The sequence below is a fragment of the Bubalus bubalis genome, chromosome 10, assembly GCF_019923935.1.
Source record: "Bubalus bubalis isolate 160015118507 breed Murrah chromosome 10, NDDB_SH_1, whole genome shotgun sequence".
NCBI lineage: Eukaryota > Metazoa > Chordata > Mammalia > Artiodactyla > Bovidae > Bubalus > Bubalus bubalis.
The window spans coordinates 44557477-44581448 of record NC_059166.1 but is presented as its reverse complement, the minus strand read 5'-3'; the positions used below and the strand labels follow the sequence as shown (position 1 = coordinate 44581448).

Here is a 23972-nt window from a genome sequence, read left to right as displayed (position 1 = left end):
ACCCCAATGCTCTGGCATTGTCCTCAGGAGTCTCTTTCCACCCACACTCCAATTTCCGTTCACAGGCTTTGTTCTCAAGCAAACTTGTTCCACAAAGATACCTACTAGGAGCTTCAGGTATACTGACTAAGAGTCTAGCAAAACAAGCAGGAAGAGAATGCCTCTTTCCCATGGTTTTAGCCAAAGTCTATTGGCTCTTATTGGTCTGACTTGGTTTACACATCCTTTCTTGAACCAATCACCATGGCTAGAGGGGTATACAACTCTTCATGGCCATACCAAGATGGTGTTCTTACCACTGAAAGGGGGAGTGAGTAGTCAACCTCACCTTAAACCCAAGTACAGAAAATGGTCATTCTCCAAAGAAAAACAAAGATGCTAATGCCACAGGAATTTTAGGGAAGTGACTGGGGGACAAACAAAAGGCAACTACAGAGTGTTAAGAATTATTTCTATGTACAAAGAAAATTAAAGGCAGAGAATGGCTAGAAATTGCTTTTTTTTTTTTCAGGAAGGCACAGATTATATTACAAACATTCAAAAAACAGACTATACACATAAACTTTCTGTAATGTTTCCTCAAGTTTTGGCTGAGTGCAAGTTTCAGATGAACAAGCCAATCAATGCATGCACATTAAAAAAAAAAAAAAAGCATAGCTTTTAATTTATATATGTTTACCCTGACATGTGACAGGAAGGCAGTAACCATTTACAAGAATTTTATGCACGTCAAACAAAGATATAACTTGATATATTTTTAAGTTAAGCTGAAAACTGCCACAATGTGGAAAGCTAAATGTGGCAATTATTTCAAACTGATAATACACTATTCATTATAGTATTACTTGTGTTTTGGACCACTTATTTACTTAATCAAAAATGCATACAATTTTGAGCATTTTTTTTAAATTTTGAGCATTTTTATACTTAATCAAAAACTTCAAAAATCTTAACTACAAAACATGGCTGAAGTGGGAGTTCCCAGGTGGTCAAGTGGTTGGGATTCTGGACTTTCATTGCCACAGCCCAGGTTCAATCCCTGGTCCAGGAACTGAGATCCCATAAGCCATGCAGTGCAGGAAAAAAAAAAAAAAAAGGCTAAACCAAATACAAGAATACTGAAAAATGAAAACCTCAATGAGATTAATGAAATAATAATATATTCCTTAAAACAAACAAAATTCTACAATAATGAAAAGTCACTGAAGTAGAGTTCTTGAAAGGGAATGACAACTGAAAAGGGAAAAAGAAAAGAAGTAGATGGATGAGATATGCAAAATCAGTAAGTTGTGATCGATACAGAAAAGTATTACAGAGGAAATGTATTACATTTCCTCTGAATCTTGCAATGTAAGTACTAGGAGAAAAATTAAACACACTGAGTAAAACCAATAATCTTCTATTAAAAACTGTCAAAATTTGCAAGAACCGCACACATATGCAACAATAGCATATAAATATACCTGGAAACAACAACATAAGCTCAACTTTAAGCTTTTGTGAGGGCAGAGAGGTAAGACTAAGTAATCATTCATCTTATTCATTGCTATATCTTTAAATGGGCTTCCCTTGTGGCTCAGCTGGTAAAGAATGTGGCTCAGCTGGTACAATGCAGGAGACCTGGGTTCGATTCTTGGGTTGGGAAGATCCCCTGGAGAAGGGAAAGGCTACTCACTCCAGTATTCTGGCCTGGAAAATTCCATGGACTGTATAATCCATGGGGTTGCAAAAGAGTCAGACACAACTGAGTGACCTTCACTTTCATCTGGCACATAGTGAATGTTCAACAAATTTTGTTCAGTTGAAGAATGACACATATAATCACTCTATGCAGTTATTTCAAGTGAATAGTTTGGTGGGCCATTTTGTGATCTCAAAATGAAACCAGTTAATCCAATACAGCATTTATGTGTCTGTGAATCTATAATCAAATAAACCCAGAAAGATTCTACCAGTCATATGTTGGGGTATGTAAGTTTCGGATTGGAAAAAGATACAAAAATTCTACCTATTATTTGTGTCTTGTAGACTTCCACTGCCACAACCAAGATTCTACCTGGATTGGCTGCAGAACAAGTTCTTAGCTTGGCTTCTCCTAGAAGCAAATCCTGAGACAAGAACTGAACGTACATAGCTTTTTAGAACAGTTGACTCTGACGAGGAAATACGAAAATGATAGAGAAAAGGAAAGGCAGCCAACAGAGGGTGTATTAAGCCAACTAACCCACTGGACATCACAGGGAAGCTTTAGAATTATTCCAGCAAAGGGGTGGAGAGCCTGGGAATTTATACCTCCACATCACAGCTCCACTGGGTTAAGGGCCATCACCTGAGGAACATTAGTTCTCATTCACTTTCAGCCTACCCAAGCATGTACACAAAGGGGGTTTTGGCAACCCAAGGCTAGTCCAACAAAGATGTAGTTGCTGGCCCCTCAAAGTCAGGCTGGCATGCACGGGAGAGTAATAGAATCTGAGGGGATATGGGTGGAGCACTCACAGTGTCTGCTACATCAGGGAAGTAATGGCAATAGGGATATAAATGGGAAGAGGTCCTAGAATAAAGAGAGAATATGAAAGTAAAATATAATTGTAATTCCTTAGTATTAGGTTAAATAGCCTTTAAAGGCACTAGAGTACAGTGGCTACCACTATCTGTGTTCAATAAACCACTGTTGTTGATGAGGGAGTGAACCAATGATTTAGGACTGAACTATTCAGAAACAGATATACCAGAATTCCACAGTCATAGCAGCTCACTTACACTGAGCTGTGAATATTTATTTTTTAAATTTCACTTTTGACAACCTAGCTAAGAGGGGATAGCTTTTATGTAGAACTTTTTATTCTATACAAGTTACATACTCTGTTTTATTCATAAAGTATCAAAAATAAAAAGATTAAACCCTAACCATTTTCCTATATGAACATGATTATACAATCAAAAATCTAAAGTCAAAAAGCATCTTGAAAGAAAAAGTCATTTAACTTCTTGTTCTCTATATATCCTGCTGCTGCTGCTGCTGCTAAGTCACTTCAGTCGTGTCTGACTCTGTGCGACCCCACAGACGGCAGCCCACCAGGCTCCCCCATCCCTGGGATTCTCCAGGCAAGAACACTGGAGTGGGTTGCCATTTCCTTCTCCAATGCATGAAAGTGAAAAGTGAAAGTGAAGTCGCTCAGTCGTGCCCGACTCTTAGCGACCCCATGGACTGCAGCCTACCAGGCTCCTCCATCCATGGGATTTTCCAGGCAAGAGTATTGGAGTGGGGTGCCATTGCCTTCTCCTAAACCTTGTAAATCTTAAGCTTACATTCTCAAGCTCTAATGACTTTTAAAGGCTAATTTTTTAATCCAGATTTCACATCTTAGTTCTACAGATAAAATTTGTTGCTTTCAGAAATCATTTGTATGTATGCCAGTTCAATATGCTTCAATCGGAGGTGAATTATCAATTCTGATTATACCTTTTTTTAATAAATTAAGCTAGAGACACAGGAAATAATGTATTCTTTGTTTCCCAAAGGGGATCAATCTGAGATTTATTCAAGTTGATAATGAGTCCCTTAGAAAAAGGTAGAAATCAATTCTGAGCAGTAAAGTTAAGGTAAGCAATATTACATGAAACGGAAACCAAAGATGACTCCACTTCTGTTAGTTTAATAACCACCATATGTCAATTCAAATACGCTATTGTTTTTCTTCTAATGAAGATGGCTTATATTGATTAATAAACTCTTGAATTGCCTGCATATATGAGGAGGTGTAAAACTTGCTCTCATTTAGATTGATCAAGAATTGCTTAATTTGATCTCAGAATAAAATTCCCCTTCAGGCAGTGAATTGCATCCAGTTTGGTTTAGGATAACGAAATACTTGAGCAATTGCCATTTATCAAGGAAACTGGAAGTAATTACTAGAAAACTTACAGAAGTTTAGAGATTTAAAACCTTAACATAAACTGAATGACAATATTTGCTATTTTTCATCCTCCCCAAAATTATCAATTTCTATTTAAAGGCATATAGTATAACAATAATACATTTGATACATTCATTATAATATGATGACATTCCTAAACATCCTTGAAGATTCATTCCTAAGGACTAAGTGACCTTTCACTCTTTAAAATATTTCACTCTACTTAAATTTCAACTTCAATTTCCTCTCCCTGAAACCACAGAATCTCACCACACCAGGCCCGAGTTTAAGCATATGCATACATGCTAAGTCACTTCAGTCGTGTCCAACTCTTTGCAGCCCTATGGACTGGAGCCCACCAAGCTCTTCTGTCCATGGGATTCTCCAGGCAAGAATACGGGAGTGGGTTGCCATGTCCTCCTCCAGGGGATCTTCTCGACCCAGGTATTGAACCCATATCTCCTACACTGCAGGCAGATTCTGAGCCACCAGGGAAGCCCAAGTTTAAGCAGGCCTTAAATGAGTAGTAAATGATCAGATAAGAAAAGAGAATATTAGGAAAATCATAGTGATGTAACCCTATGGTCTAATTATCAATCAAATAAATAAGTACGAAAGGCCCCATATTATTTTTCAGGAAGGTCCATATTCTTCAAACAAATAAGATTATAATTAATCATCTGTCTTAAGGAAACCCAATATACTCCAAAGTAATTTAATCATCTGATAGCTCAACAGAAGCCTAGAACTAGTAATCTAACTCCACACTTTCAGGCAAAAAGGCTTTGGTGACTTTACAAGGAACCTCTGAAGTGAGGTGAAGTCACTCAGTTGTGTCCAACTCTTTGCAAACCCGTGGACTGTAGCCTACTAGGTTCCTCTGTCCATGGGATTTTCCAGGCAAGAATACAGGAGTGGGTTGCCATTTCCTTCTCTAGGAGATGTTCCCAACTCAGGGCTTGAACCCTGGTCTCCAGCATTGTAGGCAGATGCTTTACCATCTGAGCCACCGGGGAAGTCAACCTCTAGAACCCATTAAAAAAGATGTCTTCTTAGGGTTACAAGCTAGTTGTTGTCTTTTTAAGCAGTGTTCTGGTTGATAAAAAATTATAAGATACTAGTAAGTTCATTACAACTGTAGCAATCTCTTTAAATATACCACTCCTCAAGCCTCCTTTTGTTAATCTATAGTAGTATAACTGCCCCTGCTTAACTATACTCCCTTTTCCAGCCCTATCCTCAAAAGGACTAGTATTCAGTATTGGCTTTTTAGTTCACATGGCCACTAGTGGTTTTGGAAAGGAAGAATCAAAAACCTAATTGTTCTTAGTGAACCACTAAAACTGATTTACTGAATTTACAAAACCAGAGATTACATCCAAGGTCAGGATGTCCTCTCACCAAGGTGAATTGCTGTTCCAAGCACCCTACTGGAAAGTCTTGAACTTTAGTTAAATGTTATCAATAATTTTCAGTTCTTCAAAAATGAATTATTAAATTTATTTCTTAAAATATATGCTGCTGCCTATATGTGACCTTAATGGTTCTCAACTCCACGACTGGGCTGTGAAATAGAAACTCAGGTTGCCTCAGTCATAGCTGAGACCTGCTGGATCAGAATCTCCAGAAGTAAAACTCACTGACTAATCTGTAGGCCACAGGTAACTTTTATGGACACATCATGTCACGTGTCTCTATGCCTTTATACAGCATTTCACTCTTTTTAACATCTTTGGACACCACATAGGTTCTAGGCACTGTTATATACTTTCACATACCATTTGGAATACATTAAGATTTAGAGATGGAATGCTATTTTAATATGTAACATCAATATGATTCATATTGCTATTAACAGAAACAAAACATTTTAATATTGATAGGACTACAGCATATTCATTTAGCTCAATATTGACAGCATGGCTAAGTCAAGCTTCAAATATTAAAGGACTTACAAGATTACTTCGTTATTTAACAATTCAAGCTAACACTTCTAACATGGGTTTAATAATCCATGCAAAAATTTCTGTACTTCAGGTAGAGATTCCAGTAAGGAATAGTTGTCAAAAACCACTTCTTGAATGTTTTTCTAATACTTCTAATATTTCTTCAAATATCCGAGCACTAAATACTGATTTCCCAAACCTATCAAATGTGATATAACAAGTAAATATTGAAGATCAAACTATTTGATTTAATACAATCACATTTAGGGGGCGATTTTCTGTCTACACTATTTCCTTTAACTTTCTGGATGCCTCTGGGCATAGCTGAAATACCCTGTTACTTTTCCTGTACCATGTGTTAAAGTTTAAGTGTGTTACATAACTGATAAACAATTTTTAGAAAATTAATTAGCATCCCAACAGAAATTTAACAGAAAAGAACTTTTCATTAATACCTTAATCTTGATAGTACCAATTTCCCCCTCAAAACACTCTGAATTCCCAGAGATGGCTTCCAAATACGGAGCCTCTATTTACTTAATGGAGCTTTGAGCCCCTGAAAAGAGCTCTGCAGGGTGCTGGGGAACTCAGAGGAAAATGTTAAAGGGGAAGCTTACAAATAAGAATGCAAAGTAGATCCTCTCAGTTTAGCAGGTTTCAAGTACTATCTATCCCTTACCCTGATTGCAACTTCAGCAGAGAAGAGTGGTTTGTTTGCTGAAATAATGAATAGTAGATGGCATCCATTTTAGTGGAAAGTTTTAATTTGTGATTCCCTGAGGCTGTGTGAAATGAAACACCCTTATTCATTCCCGTAAATGAAGCCAAATTGTTTCTGGAATTTCTTCTGAAAAAGGCCGTCTAGGAACACTGATCTGACATATTGGTCTGTGAAAGAAAACATTTAATGAATGCCCTTTTGTAGTGAAAAGCACTATTTCTATGAAGACCATTTTTATTTCTGAAGTATGTTGTTATCTGATTAAATTTCTGCTTTTAAAAACTGATGCTGAGGTACAACAGAGTGTTTAAGCTTGCCTCAGACATTTAGAGAATAAAAATGTCTATCCTGTCTGATTTTGCATCTGTTTTGGTTAAAATACGAGTTACGTCTGAAAGCAATCATCAGTGCCACAATAACACCTTATTACTAAACTTCAACAAACAAATAATTCAAATGGATTAAATAGTAGTGAGTATTGGGGAAGAAGAACTAAAGTTTACCCTTGCAAAACACACAAGGTGAATTATCTAAACATTAGTCATTTTAACACTGAAGAGAGGTATAAATTGACCGATAGAACAAAGCACCTTCAAAATTCTCAAATACTTAAGAAATCTCTGTGATAATTAGGTATGCTACTTGTATGTCAATTTAGCTATCTATTAAATCTTTCCTCAGTGATATTATAGGAAATATTTGGTTAATCTATTCCTTATACCTGAAATAAACAGCATTTACTTAGAAATGTGGATACTCATTTAAGTTTTAGAAGATTATTAAGTGTCTACATTTCGGGTGCTGTTCTAAATCCTGAGACAACAGTGGTGAACACAAGGCTTACGGTCAATCCCTGTCCCAGTGGAACTGACATCCCATGGAGCGGGGAGAGGGTGGGAGGACAGAAAACAAACAAGGCAATAAAAATAAATAAGATAATGTCAAATAGGTAAAGGGAGAGAAATAAAACTGAGTAATGGATAAAAAGTGAAGCGGTAGGAAGCAGAAGTGGAGGTAACTGAGCCAAGATCTAAATGATAAGAAAGACATCAGTGGGAAATGAGAGAAATTGCAAATCTACCTACCTGTAGACCTGCATCCATGAAATTAAAAGATGCCTGCCCCTTGGAAGAAAAATTATGACAAACCTAGACAGCATATTAAAAAGCAGAGATGTCACTTTGCCTACAAAGGTCCCTATAGTCAAAGCTATGGTTTTTCCAGTAGCTGGATGTGAGAGTTGGATAATAAAGAAGGCTGAGCATTGAAGAATTGATGCTTTTGGACTGTGGTGTTGGAGAAGGCTCTGAACAGTGAAGTTGAACAGAAGGATATTAAGAAATAATACTTCAAACAATGTCCCATAAAACACAAAAAGAAACTGAAGGAAGCAGTCAGAATTCTGGGGGATCTGGCTGAATATTCATTGGAAGGACTGATGCTGAAGCTGAAGTTCCAATACTCTGGCCATCTTACACAAAGAGCCAACTCCTTGGAAAAGACCCTGATGCTGGGAAAGATTGATGGCAGAAGGGGACGACAGAGGATGAGACGGTTGGATGGCATCACTAACTCAATGGAGGTGAGTTTGAGCAGACTTCAGGAGATGATGAAGTACAGGGAAGCCTGGTATGCTGTAGTCCATAGGGTTGCAAAGAGTCGGACACGACTTAGCAACTGAAGAACAAAAACAACAACCTGTAGACCACTAGTACATGAGAAAAGAAATCTAACTCTCATAAAAGCAGGCCTTCTAACATTTGTAGGGTCCAGAGCAAGAATACAAACAGAGGCTCACATACGTAAGTCAAAATATTTATAACTTCTAACTCAAAATAACTGGTAAAGGGAACAAATTCCATCCTGCACCAGAATGCAAGTGGTATAAGCTCCTGACCTATCCCCACTCCTCCTATGCTAGACCTAATTTTACACTGCAAGGAACCTTACACCACTCATATGTGGACATTCCAACCTACCCACTGGAGCCCATTCCCACACCCTCCCTACATAGAGATTTGCCTTGGCTAACCTTCAGGCGGCAAGACCCAAATCCAATGGATACTCCAAGTTTTTCTCATGTTTAGCTTCTTGAAAAGTATTCAACACTGAAATATCCTTTTATATTGATTTCCACAATATCATAGTTTTTAGTTTTCCACAAATTTCTTTGGCAGTTCCTCTGCCTCTACCCCTACCTTAAAGATTTTATCCCATAAGGTTCTAATTCCTCTTCTTTCTCATTTTATACATCTTCCCTAAGTAATCTTGTGCATTTCCATGACTGAAATTACCATCAATAGGCCAGTATCTGTTTCTCCAGCACTGCCTTTTTCCCTAAGATTAGTTGCCTACTTGATAATCACACTTGGAACTCTCTCAGGCATCTTGAGCTCAGTGTCTTGAACAGCTCTTTATTCTCCTTTCCCCCAATCTTGTTCCAGTCTTCCCTGCTTCTGAAAATAGCACCCTTCCCAACTGAGTTGCACAAGTGAGAAATCTGGGAATCATCCTGTATACCTTTTGCCCTTTCCTTTGTCTCCTTCCCCAACGTCCCACCAATTCTGTTTCCTCAGTATCTCTCAATCCATTTATCCGTAACCCCTGTGGCCACGATCTATATTGTTCAAATCACTAACACTTCTATTACTACTGCAACACCCTCCTAGCATCTCAAAATTTTCACGTCATAGTACAGGTTACAGATGATAATACTGCAAAATATTCTGGGATAAACTGGAAAAGATTTTAAAGAATCTATTTGGGCTTAATTTAAAAAACAAAACAAAACAAAAAAAACCCTGCTTTTCCCACATTGGGTTATTTTAAAAAATAAAGCATTACAACATCAAAAGAATCCTTGTAAACATCAAACACATTTTTTCAAAATTTTAAGAGAAATTTTTATAAGCTTTCCTTCCTAACTTTTTAATATAAGACTTTATATTATACTTGAAATACCTACTAACAATCCTAATCAAGACTTAAAAATGAACTCTTCAAATTCTTGATAGTCATTATCAAAGAGAACATATATTCATACAAGAAAATGAAACTTTTTAAATATTTTCACAACCATTTAAAAATTTACAACAGCTGAAATAGTAATTTAAAACTCTCTAAACAATTCTTCCTCTTATTTAAATGGCAAATACAATGTTCAAACTCCTTGGGATAATATGAATAGATTTTGAAAGCAGCTACATTGTTTCATATCAAGAATTTAAAAAACAATGATGCAAATTTTATCGGCAGGACACATGGGCACCATCAAAGCAAAGTTGTGCCTTGCCACAAACACAATTGATGGGGACAAAAAAGAACATCAGCTGCAAACAGAAATGCTAGCTTTGTATAATGTCAGAGAACATCTTGGAGCTGCACCTTTACTCCACTTTTGCAGGCCCACTCTGACCAGCCACATTGTGGACACTTGGAACACAAACCCTCCCAGAAGCTCATGGACCGTGAAAGACCTAGAATGAAGATATGGGGAGTATATGGAATAAAGAAACCCAAATATCAACGAAATGCATGAATTTGGGGAGCCACTCTCCAGCACTTTCACAAAACTGCTAAGGGCTTGGCTCTCTTCTGTGAGAAAACTGCAGTTTTGAATACAGTGGAAAACTACTTCTGAACTTTCTATAAAGAATATTTGAGTGGTAGGCTAGTTTGGTTCTGGGACACAGTAAAGACACACTTTCTAAGTATAGAGCACAACCTGAATAGACATATAAATAATGAACATTTGTTGGCTGCATTCCCAGCAACCATTCCCTGCTTTGCTCTCTTAAAAGTCTCTAGATCTTTCTTCTGGTTAGCAGCTCCTTCTTCTCAAACCTCACAACTCAGTGAGTCCTAGATCTAAGATAAAGACATTCATAACTTCAAACCCCATCTCCATTCTTCAGTCAAGGGTATAGTTGCCAAAGTTTAAAGTTCCTTGTTCTTCTGAAGCAGCTATCAAAAGAGATGCTGTCATTGTACTAGACAATGTGATATGTCACATGAAAAATGAAATGGCTAGAGCATGCATTCTTAATGGGGGTGATATCATCTCCCAGTGGGTGAAATTGGAGAGGAAAAAAAATTTACTGTCTTTACGTATAAACCAAAAATATGCATACAGTACATAAACAGATTACACAGTATATATGTAGTAGTAAAAACTCTGGGAGCTATTAAGAAAAAGTCTTAAAAGGTTCCTTAAGGGATTAACAATGGGAAAAAAGATTGAGAAACTCTGTTCTAGAATAATGGCAAATATCACAAAAAGCAGATGACAAGCAATGGAAACTCAATTACTGACGCTACCAGTAACTTAATGATTCAAATGACGCTCTTAAGTCTGTTCTAGCTCTTAGCTTTCAACTTAACTAAGCTAATAAATCCCCTTTATTGTTTAAGCAATGTTGTCTTGAGTTTTCTGTTACTCATAACAAAGTCACACTAACAGGGTAAAATACAAAACTTGTTCTGTTATGTATTGACACTGAGGATGGGTGGTACAGAGTGCTCAAACAGGGAGGGACTTCAAGTCCAGTTCAATAGCTTGATATTCAGTTCACTTCAGTTGCTCAGTCGTGTCCAACTCTTCGCGACCACATGGACTGCAGCATGCCAGGCCTCCCGGTCCATCACCAACTCCTGGAGTTTACTTAAATTCATGTCGAGTCGGTGATGCCATCCAACCATCTCATCCTCTGTCATCTCCTTCTTCTCTCGCCTTCCATCTTTCCCAGCATCAGGGTCTTTTGAAATGAGTCAGTTCTTCGCATCAGGTGGCCAAAGTACTGGAGTTTCAGCTTCAACATCAGTCCTTCCAATCAGTCCTTCAGGACTGATTTCCTTTAGGATGGACTGGTTGGACCTCCCTGCAGTCCAAGGGACTCTCAAGAGTCTTTTCCAACACCACAGTTCAAAAGCATTAATTCTTCGGTGCTCAGCTTTCTTTATAGCCCAACTCTCACATCCATACATGACTACTGGAAAAACCATAGCCTTGACTACACAGACCTTTGTTGGCAAAGTAATGTCTCTGCTTTTTAATATGCTATCTAGGTTGGTCATAGCTTTCCTCCCAAGGAGTAAGCATCTTTTAACTTCATGGCTGCAATCACCATCTGCAGTGATTTTGGACCCCCAAAAAATAAAGTCTGACACTGTTTCCACTGTTTCTCCGTCTATTTGCCATGAAGTGATGGGAACAGATGCCATGACCTTCGTTTTCTGGATGAGCTTTAAGCCAACTTTTTCACTCTCCTCTTTCACTTTCATCAAGAGGCTCTTTAGTTCATCTTCACCTTCTCCCATAAAGGTGGTGTTATCTGCATATCTGAGGTTATTGATATTTCTCCTGGCAATCTTGATTCCAGCTTGTGCTTCATCCAGCCCAGCATTTCTCATGATATACTCTGCATAGAAGTTAAATAAGCAGGGTGACAATATACAGCCTTGACATACTCCTTTCCCAATGTGGAACCAGCCTGTTGTTCCATGTCCAGTTCTAACTGTTGCTTCCTGACCTGCATACAGATTTCTCAAGAGGCAGGTCAGGGGCTCTGATATTCTCATCTATTTCAGAATTTTCCAGTTTATTGTGGGGAGCCACACAGTCAAAGGCTTTGGCATAATCAATAAAGCAGAAATAGATGTTTTTCTGGAACTCTCTTGCTTTTTTGATGATCCAGCAGATGTTGGCAATTTGATCTTTGGTTCCTCTCTCTTTTCTAAAACCAGCTTGAACATCTGGAAGTTCACAGTTCATGTATTGTTGAAGCCTGGCTTGTCGAATTTTGAGCATTACTTTACTAGCGTTGAGTGCAATTATGTAGTAGTTTGAGCATTTTTTGGCATTGCCTTTCTTTGGGATTGGAATGAAAACTGACCTTTTCCAGTCCTGTGGCCACTGCTGAGTTTTTCTCAAATTTGCTGGCATGTTGAGTGCAGCACTTTCACAGCATCATCTTTCAGGATTTAAAATAGCTCAACTGGAATTCTATCAACTCCACTAGCTTTGTTCATAGTGATGATTCCTAAGGCCCTCTTGACTTCACATTCCAGGATGTCTGGCTCTAGGTGAGTGATCACACCATCGTGATCATCTGGATATCTGGAAATTTGTGGAGACACTATAGACAAGTGACTGAAGTTCACATGAAATTGTGAGGTCTAAGCTTCCATCCTTAACTCATGAAAGTTAAAAAAATTAAAAGGAATACAAAGTCAAAATTCAGGTGAACTGATTAAAATTCCCCTCCCTCAATTCTCTAGATTCAAAGTATATTATTTATGATTCTTTAATTGCAAATAACAAAAATACAACTTGAATCAGCTTAAATGAAAAATGTGAATGTACCAGCTCATGAAATTAAAAGGCGCTTACTCCTTGGAAGGAAAGTTATGACCAACCTAGATAGCATACTAAAAAGCATACATTATTTTGCCAACAAAGGTCCATCTAGTCAAGGCTATGGTTTTCCCAGTGGTCATGTATGGATGTAAGAGTTGGACTGTGAAGAAAGCTGAGCACCAAAGAATTGATGCTTTTGAACTGTGGTGTTGGAGAAGACTCTTGAGAGTCCCTTGGACTGCACGGAGATCCAACCAGTCCATCCTAAAGGAGATCAGTCCTGGGTGTTCTTTGGAAGGACTGATGCTGAAGCTGAAACTCCAGTACTTTGGCCACCTTATGCGAAGAGTTGACTCATTGGAAAAGACCCTGATGCTGGGAGGCATTGAGGGCAGGAAGAGAAGGGGACGCCAGAGGATGAGATGGCTGGATGGCATCACTAACTCGATGGACGTGAGTTTGAGTGAACTCTGGGAGATGGTGATGGACAGGGAGGCCTGGCATGCTGCGATTCATGGGGTCGCAAAGAGTCAGACATGACTGAGCGACTGAACTGAACTGAACCAGCTCATAAAATCAAATCACAGAATGAGAGCAGTACACTGGGCCTTAAGGATGATAAGATCCGGAGTCATAAGCACTGCTGAGAGCTGGGACTTTAAAAAAAAAGAAAAAAGAAAAACTGCAAGCAAATAGCAAAAGGATTGATTTTAGATTACTATCAACATCAGAAGTCCAAATCTATGCATAAAATATAGAAGCAGAAGTATTAAGGTAGATGTTCAAGATCATGAAGGAGATTCACTTTGAAATGCATCCAACAAAATAAGAAAGACGTACACATGAGACGATGCATAGACAGATATATGATAAAACAAGTACAGTAAAATGCTAATGATAGCATCCTACCAGTAAGTATATAGTTGTTTACTGTGAAATTCTTTCAACTTTTCTGTATTTCGATATTTTTATAACAAAATTTTTTGGGGAAAAAAAAAACAAGCAGAACACCATCATGACTATGGTGACTAATCCCTTGTCTGCAGTATTTTAGTTCTAAACTGAAGGTACAGAAAACAGATCATGCACTCCATGAAAGTTAGGACTGGCAAAAGTATTCATTCAGCCAAAACATAAAAGAATTATCTCTTGAATTCCCACTTGGTAGCATCCACTGTTTTAAGATCAAAGTGTTAAAGAAAAAGTAAATATGACCTGTGAGTGAAAGGACAAGGTTAAAAGGTGACCATCCTAGTTTGGGAATTTGAGTAAAGAAATGACAGGTAAAAATGGTTATCCCATTAATTTAATATGCTTCCACTTGGTGGTTGTTTTTTGTTTAGTTGTTCAGTCGTGTCCGACTGGAAAAGGAATGGAGAAGGAAATGGCAACCCACTCCAGTATTCTTGCCTTGGAAATCCCATAGGTTGTAGCCTTCCAGACTCCTCTGCCCATGGGATTTCCCAGGCAAGAATACTGGAGTGGGTTGCCATTTCCTTCTCCATTCTATTTAGTTATTAGTGCACTAATTAAGCATCATTTTATTGTAATACACAGAAATAAAGCTCTGATTTTTCACCTGGACAACTGAGTAGATAATGGGATCCTTCATGGAGACAGAAAATGCACACAAAGAATATATATGTAGTAGGTGATAACTTGTGTATTTGTTTTTGGAATCTTAAAGTTCATGCGCTAAGTTACGTCTAAACAGATATGTTCAATAGGTCCAGAATTCAGGAAAAATTTGAAAACTCGAAGAGATTGTGAGTTATCATCATAAAAGTGGTCAATACCCTGGGTAAGATCACGCAGAGATTGCTCTGTGAAAGAAATTATTCTTTCTTCCATTCTCTTACCCATTTACCAAATTATCATTGTTATTAACACTACAAATAAAAAAAAGACACACTGTCTTCCAGGAGTTCATAACTTCTTAATTGCCCAATTCAATGACCTTTTCGGAATCCAAACGTTGGTTAGCTATTCCTTACTTGAAAAACTCTCCTCCGCTGATATTCCCATCACCATTCCCCTCACTTTCTCCTTTCTGTTTCCTTTTTGGTCTCCTACTGAGATAGAACTTGACCTTCACAACGTTTCATTCTTCATCTCTAACTCCAATTTTCCCAATTAGGCTTTAGGTCAAACTGACTGATGTTTAACAGATAGTTTAAAATTAAAAATTGTGTTGATAGTACAACACAGGAAATACTTTTCACCTTCGAAATATACTGAGCTAGGTGCTTGTGAGAATCATAATTTACTCCCGAGCCTGTTTACTCCTGTCCTGAAAATGGCAACAAAAATATTTAATTTGCAAGGCTACTGTTAATGATAAAATATGGATACATAAATGTAAAGCATTCAGCACAAAGCACTGCACTCCGACATGTACCAATACATCCTATAAGTTCAAATGATCGACAAATTATGCCAAATCATAAGTATCTACCCTACCTAAAATTAACTTCTGTTCGTGAGCCTATATAGTATTATTCAGGTTTACATACGCTGGCTCGCTGTGTATTATTTTCTTTAGAATCTCTGATAGCATCAGGGACTGGCTCAAAGTAACAGTAGCAAATCGCTTCCCTCCAAACACAAAATACATTTTCCTAGGCTTTTTAAGAAATAGTGCAGTTTAGCTTAGGAGTGAAACTGAATAGTAAGCTTCATCACAAAAACTCAATCCAATACTACCCCGTCCATCTGCAGGTCTCTGAGAGAAAAGGGAGCGGGGCCAAAACATACTTCACCAAACAAAGTTGAAACTGTAGCTTTTATCTTTCCCGCTGGTTCCTAATGGACCAACCGTACTGGGATTCCATCGTGCTCTGCGCCACTTCCGTTCGCGCGTTTTAAATACGTCACAGGTCAGCTCTCGCGGTATCATCGCTTTGCTGAAGGCCCTTAATAAAGGTCTCGCGAAATTTGTCCCTCAGGTCCAAACTAGCCTCTCACCCTCCCCCACCCCACCTCTACCCCACCCCACCCCCAACCTGTCCTTCCTTTCTCCGTCTCAGTTACCGAATTCTCCCCTCCCCTCCCTTGATCTCAAGGCCCTCCTCTTGTTTCCGATTTCTGGCCGGAACCGGAAGTTAGGTGGGCGGGGCCGGGCGGCGGAAAACGCAGCTGAGCCGGAGCCGGGACTCGGCTGTGGCCGCTGTCCCTGTCCCCGCCACGGATCGCCGTGGCTCCAGGTTGAAGGTCGGTCCGGAGGCGGGTGGGCGCGGGTCTCCCCCGGACTGTCCGGGCGGCAGCCTTCCCGGGCCCCCCGGGCTCCGCGAGGGATCATGTCTACAGCCTCCGCCGCTTCTTCTTCCTCCTCGTCTTCCGCCGGTGAGATGATCGAAGCCCCCTCCCAAGTCCTCAACTTTGAAGAGATAGACTACAAGGAGATCGAGGTGGAAGAGGTGAGCGAGGCCTGGCACGGAGGCTCGGGCCCTGGCCTGTCCCGGACTCTGCCTGGTCCTGACTCTAAAGGCGCCTCCCCAACCCCTCTATTTCTCGGGACCCACCCGGGAATCCCCACACCCCACAGAGACCGGGTGTAAAGGAGCTCTCCGCGTTCAGCTGCTCTGGGGTAGCTCTCTTTTTTTCTCACTTTAGCACTCTTGAGTTTGGATTTAATACTCCGGTGCTTGGAGTTTGGATCATCTCAAACGGAAAAGGATAAACTGGTGCGACCGTCTGGTCCACCAGTTCTAGAATCTGTAAGTAGTAAAATATATCAAAGACCATGGCCGTTTTGGAGTTTTAGTTCTCCAAAACGTGGTGTTCTTAAGGGTCAAGGAATATATTATGTTCGACTTCTGGCTCAGCATCTGGCACGCAGTGGGTGCTCAATGGATGCTTCGTAAATTAATACATCCACAAGTCTAATAGTTTTTCCAGGTACCGAATAGGTGTTTCGCCAATTCCATAGAGCAGTAGTTATATTAAATGTTATTTAATAGTCTTCAATTAGACTAATTTAGGCTAATTTCACCATTAGTAATGTAGACTGGTTCAGGATGAAAAAATGTTTCAGGTAGCATATTCTGAAGAAATAACGAGTGATTTCAGTGACAACTAGAATGTGAGATCAGACCAGAAATCGCTGTTATAAAACCTGAATACATCCTTTATTCTGCAGTATTTAAAATTATTTTGGAGCAAGGTAACAATGTGCCTTTAGCACGTTGCTTCTTTTCAATGAACAGAGGTTGGTTGTATAGACCATAAAATTTAGAAAACTGAAAGCTATGTATATTTTAAAGACACTTTAGAAAGTATTAAAACTTCGGTTGGAAATAGTATTTATTATTTACCATTTGTTTATCATTTAAGAAATTTACTAAGCACCCTGCATTACATACACCCACGAGAATCCTGCGTGTTCTCAGAGAATTGTCTCTACTTTAAAATTTTTAAGTTACTTTTAGACAGTGGTAAGCTAAAAGTAGTGAGATAATTATCCTTCAACGAATGATTTTTTTTTTCCTATGCATGTTTTGGAAGAATAATGGATTACTTTATTTTTACGCTTAAAATAATCCTAAAGATCGCTGAAAACAGCCTCATTTTACAAGATAGGGTAAGTGGGAAGAGCAAACCCTTGGAGTTAGATGAAGGTTCAGTGTATCAGCTATGCCATTTATTAGCTGTGTGATCTGGAGCAAGTTTCCTGACTAACCTTTTTGAGCTTTAGTTTCCTTAACTATAAAATGATTATAATTTCTACTTCATTTTATTTGTATGAGACTTCATTAGGCAATACATGCAAGACATCCAACTCAGAGCCTGACACACATTACTAGGCAACTGAGTTCCAGAGAGGAACTGTGACCTCCTTTAAGGTCATATGGCTAAAAGAAGGACCCATATTTTGGAAGAGGGGGAGGTTTTGTGTGTGTGTGTGTGTGTGTGTGTGTGTTTTTCTATTGAGACTATGATAAATTCTTTTTTCAGAATTGGTTAGTTGATCCCGCTTTCATGGCTAACATTCTTTCTTTTTTAAGAATAAAAATTCAGTGAGTCAGTATAAAAGAATTGCAGTTTTTAAATAAGCATTTACGTCTACTCTGTGGCGAACTGCTATGCTTGTAGACTACAAATTGTTATATAATAATAACTTGTACTTCGTGGTCTACCAAATGTTTTCAGAGACTTACATCATCTGATTTTTACAACCTTAGTTTTCCCGCACTGCTTTCTGAAGCATTTTACGTTCTTGGCTATTAGTAAAGTCTCATCTCTCCTTTAACTACTCTTTCCCCAAAGCTATTTAACTTCCTATTTGGGTTCTGTTTCCAAAGACCCTTCCTTTAGTTTAGATGACGTTTCAACTATTCTTTAGTAGATTTAGGACATTCCTGAAGAGTAAATTTTTGTTTCTAGATGAAATTTTCTTACGTTAGGCAGTCTTTTAATTTTGTTCTTTTCAGTTTTTATTACTCAGTTTATTTTCATGTTAAAGATTTGAACTTAGACCTTTCTAATGTTAAAACCATTACATAATTTTCATCATATTCTTTATTTTCACATTAAAGCAGTATTACTATATAATCTAGGAAGCACCATGGGCACTCATTATTTCTCAACTTAGATTCTGCTCTCAGCTTAAAATCATGAATAAGAGAAACAGAGAAAGATGACTAGAAACAAAAAGTATTTTATATTGATTTCATTATTTTATATGGTACCAGTATATTGCCTACAAATGAAGAAAATCATATTCTGTTTCTCAAATAACAGTGTAATTGAATCAGCATTATACTGATTCAGTTAGAAACTGTGTATAAAGAAAAATACTCTGACCATAGGCCAAATATGCACTCATTTCACAGATGCATATTTTTAAGGCATCAGCTGATTTTAATCCTTACATTTCTTATACCATGACTCAGTAATAATCAGTGTGAAACTTTCTAAATTCAGTTTTGATATCAAGTTATCAGGTCTCAGCATTAGAAACCTGTGTAGGCTTTTTTTAAAATTTTTAAGTCATTTAGCTTTTATCATTCTGGATCTGACTGAATTGTAAGTTATCTATCAGCACATTGGGGACTAGGTTGCAAGAATTGATAGAGGCAGTGTGGTGTGGTTAAAATAAAAGTGTACTGGGCTGGGCATTTAGAAAATATAGATGCCATACTGATTCTGCCATCATGTATTTCAGTAACTTTGAGCAAATCACGTCATTTTTCTGAGCTTCTTGATTTCTCACGTAAAAAGAGAGATTGAACAAGATAATTTAAGGTTTCTTCCAGTTCTAAAATGAAATCACACTTACTGTTTCACATTTTTTCTAGCATTTATGCTCTGTTTCCACAGTCAGCTTTAAGGACAGTGATCATGATGAAATGTGGTTTATGACTGCTGCTGCTAAGTCACTTCGGTCGTGTCCGACTCTGTGCGACCCCATAGACGGCAGCCCACCAGGCTCCCTCATCCCTGGGATTCTCCAGGCAAGAACACTGGAGTGGGTTGCCATTTCCTTCTCCAATGCATCAAAGTGAAAAGGGAAAGTGAAGTCGCTAATCCTAATTAAATAGGGCAAACGATACTCCCGTTTTATAGGTATTGACAACCAGTCATAGGGTTTGATTTGCCAGAAGCCTTATATCTAAGTACATGGTAGAGCAGGGAATTGAGTTTGAGATTTCACACTCCTGAGTCATTTGCTCTTTCCTCTTGGATTTATAAGGTACCTTCGGTTCTTTCGGAAGTCACTTTGTCGCCAAACCTTATTGTAAGAATGGGAAACAAAATACCAATTTCATTTATAATAGCTGGTCTCCAGCACCTAATGAACATTCTTTTCTGTGCTAAGATTATGAAAGATGAGTGAAGGATCCTAAGGTTCTCTTCTTAAAAACTTTGACTTATCCTGAGACTAGATTTTCAGAACCATAAATTAAAACTATGAATGTAATGTGAATTGCACACTTAAGCAATAATTTGAAAGTAGAGTTTATCACAGAAGGCTCCATTTAGCAGGAAAGATTTTGAAACTAGATTTTGAATAAAGTAAGCATTAAATTGGGAAAGATACTAAAATGAATTTTTTGTAGTTGTTCCTCTGCCTCTAATGCTCTTTTCCCTAGAATTTCATTGACCTGTTCTCACCATTCGAGTCCCATTCAGATGGTGGTGGTGGTGGTGGTGGTGTATTCATTAAGTCGTGTCCACCTTTTGCAACCCCAGGGACTGTAGCCTGCCAGGCTCCTCTGTCTGTGGGACTCTCCAGGCAAGAATACTAGAGTAGGTTGCCATTTCCTTCTCCAGTGTTACTTCCTTGGAAAAGCTTTCCCTGAGCAACCTAGATCTTTGTCAGTTCTAATATCCTTCATGACACTTAGCTGTCACTGAAAGTAGGTATCCCTCAGCAAAGTTTAACTTTATTCACACTTTTAACTCCAATGCCTAGCATCCAAAGGTTTTCTATAAACAGTTGCTGAATGAGTAAATGAAGTTACTGCAGCATAATCATGAGAATTCTAGTGTCCATCTGGTTCTCTTTATGTGAGCTGGTTCTTTTATGTGATTAAACCAGAGGTTAAGATAAGTTAGTGATTTGGCTAACGCAGCATTTACACTAAAAATAAAATCTGATTCTCTTTGCAAATGTTGATTTCATTGCAATTAATTATACCTAGCAAATAGTTTGGTTTAACCAGGGGTAAAAGATTCTGCAGAGGTCAGGTGCTATAACAATACAAGCCATGTATTAGTGGGCCTTTACTAAAATGCTAAAAAGACCCTTTTTGGCATGGTCACTTTTTAAAGGGGAGATCCACAGTGTTGACATTAAGAATAGCATATGTGCAATGCACATATAATAGTTGGATACTTTATATGTTCTTAGAGACATGCAGAGGTTTTGTTTTAAATTGAAATACAGAAAGAGCTTTGATAGTGTTGTACATTTTGTGATTTTTTTATGTTAAATGTGTGGGCAACTGATAATAGAGAGAGCCTAACTTATAGTGGCCTGAATAAACTGTCTATAGATTTGTAATTAGTATTAATATTAAGAATATTCAGAATTATTAATAAGCACTTCCATGTGAAACTTGATTGTTGGTTTCAGGAGAAACGTGTAATTGTTATCACAGTGAAGAGGTAGCCACAGTGATAACATTTATAGTGTGCCTGTGTAACTTAAAAGATGACATGCGCATATTATTTGAAAGAAAGGCCTGTTTAAAGGGTCAGATGTTTTATGGCTGATTTTAAAAAGTCTGAATAATCAACTTTAGTTTTGTGTTATAAAGTCTGTCTTGTCAGCAGGTGGCAGTTCTATTGAAGTTAATAGATATTGAAGTTCTCCAAGTTCTAATAAATGTTCAGATCTATGCTTGTTCTGTCATGTCCCAAATTTCTAGCCAGAGCAATGGCAGCACGGCCAGGGTCCATTCACGTAGATCACAGGTCAGGGCCAAAGCAAACTGACAGCTACAGTCACTGAACTAAAAATAACATGAATTGGACTCAATTACGAATTATTTCATAGTAAATTAAGAGTGCAAGGGTGCACACCCTTTTCCATTTAGTTTTCGTTTAGATGGTTTTTTTGTTTTTAAAAACCTGACTTGACAAAGGAATGGAGTGTTTGTCCATCTTAAAGAAATTAGTTTTTAAAGGAGTTGCTTTCTTTGAACCCGTACACCAAATTTTGATTTTGGTATTTTTGCCTTTAGTATTAATTGCATGGAAATATTTTTCTTCCATCATTTCATATTCTTCTGCTGCGCTTTTTTATATTCAGAAATTAAATTTAAATCTGCTTTACTACATGAGACTAAAATTGTGGATCCCAAACCATGAGGGCTAAACCACAGGGGGAGAGGTACATATAATAAGAGAATTAATCTGAAAACATTTTAATTTAGAAAACAGTCATATGTTCAGAAGGAAATATTTCTCATTTGACTTCCCTTTTAAAACCAAAGTTCTCGCTGCATTCCTTTGTTTTTCTATTTTTATAGATGAGGGATTGTGAAAAATATCTGAAATATTTATTTCTGGGTTCACCACTTTGGATGGATGTGTCCATTGGGGGAGATACTGGTAATTTGGACATATGCCATTTTTTACACTCTTGGTGAAAACTGATCTTTGGGGAGAGCTGTCCATTCACAATAATTGTTAATAATAATATGTTATGAGTACAATCGAAAAAGCATATTTGATTGTGAACTTGAATTAGAAATTTGGTAGTAAGTAAAAAGTGACTTCCTTTCATTGTTTTGAAGTTTGAATATTAGTTTCTTTTGTTATTTACCTCAGTTGCCATTGTGTCTCAGTTTGCCATCTATGCCACTGTTTTCTTCTGATATACCATGTGTCAAGAACAACAATGCATTGCTCTCAAGAATTCTCCTTTTCCTTTCTTCCTGCTGAAAATATCATGTCAGTGGTCTGAAAAACTTCCATAGACCGTATCAGCAGTAAGCGAAGGCTCTCTGGTCTGTGTGATGGTTTCCAATGAGATATCTTGTCTCACTGTTAGTTATGGTTTTAATACAACCTGATACAGTCATTCTCAAATATCAAAATCACCTGAAGGGCTTGTTAAAATACAGATTGCTGGACCCGACCCTCAGACTCAGTAATTCTAGGTGGGAACCTGAGAATTACATTTTCACAAATTTCCAGGTGATGCAAGTACTTCTGACCCAGAGATTACACTTAGAGAGCCATTGACTTAATGCTTTTGCTGTTTTTATATTTGCTTTCTTTTTGCTGGTTTCTTCTTCCCCTGTGTTCTAAATGTTGAAGTGCTTCAAAGCTCAGTTCCGGGACCCCAGTGTTCACGTGTTATTTTTTGGTCACCACACCCAAGGGATTGATTCGAAGTACCAACTAAATGCTAGTGACTCTCCCAAGTCTTTAATATTCTGCCTGACTTCTTGACTCATGTTTCCACTTTCTTTCTTGATATCTCTACTCAGATATCTAAATAGGCATCTTAGGCTTTATATGAGTAAATCAGAACTCTGTGCTGTTAAAAAAAAAAAGAAAATCTGCTTGCTTCATCCTTTCTTATCCTTTATTAAACTGTTTCTGAATCTAGACATTATAATTGACTCATGTCTTTTCCTGTCCACCTGCCCTGCCTGCATGCAGATCATCAGCAAGCTCTTTTAACTTTACCTCTAAAACATATGCTTTATGAGATGGTTGGATGGCATCACCGACTCAGAGGACGTAAGTTTGAACAAGTTCCAGGAGATAGTGAAGGACAGGAAAGCCTGGCGTGCTGCAGTCCATTGGGCTGCAAAGAGTTGGACACGGCTTAGCTGCTGAACAACAACTAAAACATATTCCCTGGCTTCCCTGATGACTCAGCAGGTAAAGAATCTGCCTGCAATTCAGGAGTGGCAGGAGACTCAGGTTAGATCCCTGGGTAGGGAAGATCCCCTGGAGTAGTAAATGGTAACCCACTCCAGTATTCTTGCCTGGGAAATCCCTTGGACAGAGGATCCTGGTGAACTAGAGTCCATGGAGTCACAGAGTCGGACATGACTGAGCACATAAACACAATAACAAGCTAAAACATATCCCAGTTCCGCTCATTTTTCTGTACTACCATCAGCCTTGTTCTCAAAGCACTTCTCTCTTGCCTGGGCTGCTTTTACAGCCTTCTGCCTGATCTCTCTCTATACATAAGCTAGCTTCCTTACAATTCATTCTTCACATACAGCCAGAATGATTTTTTTTAATGTAAAATCATATCACATTCCTCCTTAAATTCCTCTAATTGCTTCCCATCACACTTAGACTGAGATTCAGACTCCTTTTCATTGTGCCAAGAACCCTTCAGGATCCAGACTTCGTCTGTCTCTCTGGCTTTATCCTGCATCACTCTTCCCTTTTCCCACTATGTCCTGCTTACACCAAACCCTCCAAGTATTTCTCTAGGTCATCATTAAAATGTCACCTTTCTCAGTAAGGCCTAATTTAAAATTGGAGTGGGAGGAGTGCATGCATGTGTACACACACACACACACACACACACACGCAATTTTGTTTCTTTTCTT

At 38.3% G+C, this 23972-nt stretch overlaps 1 protein-coding gene across 7 annotated transcripts in view; it reads left to right on the top strand.

The window, feature by feature from the left end:
• The first annotated feature begins 15950 nt into the window (after positions 1–15950).
• Positions 15951–23972, top strand: part of MAP3K7 (mitogen-activated protein kinase kinase kinase 7) — a 64847-nt gene continuing 56825 nt past the window's right edge. For 4 of the 7 annotated variants that reach the window (XM_044924302.2, XR_006542367.2, XR_006542366.2 and 1 more), the window contains exon 1: positions 15951–16358. In XM_044924302.2, coding sequence (XP_044780237.2) covers positions 16239–16358 — 120 coding nt within the window. In that variant the 5' untranslated portion in view covers positions 15951–16238. The remainder of the gene's footprint in view (positions 16359–23972) is intronic. The other 3 variants (XM_044924303.2, XM_006055354.4, XM_025294610.3) reach the window with 3 other exon arrangements.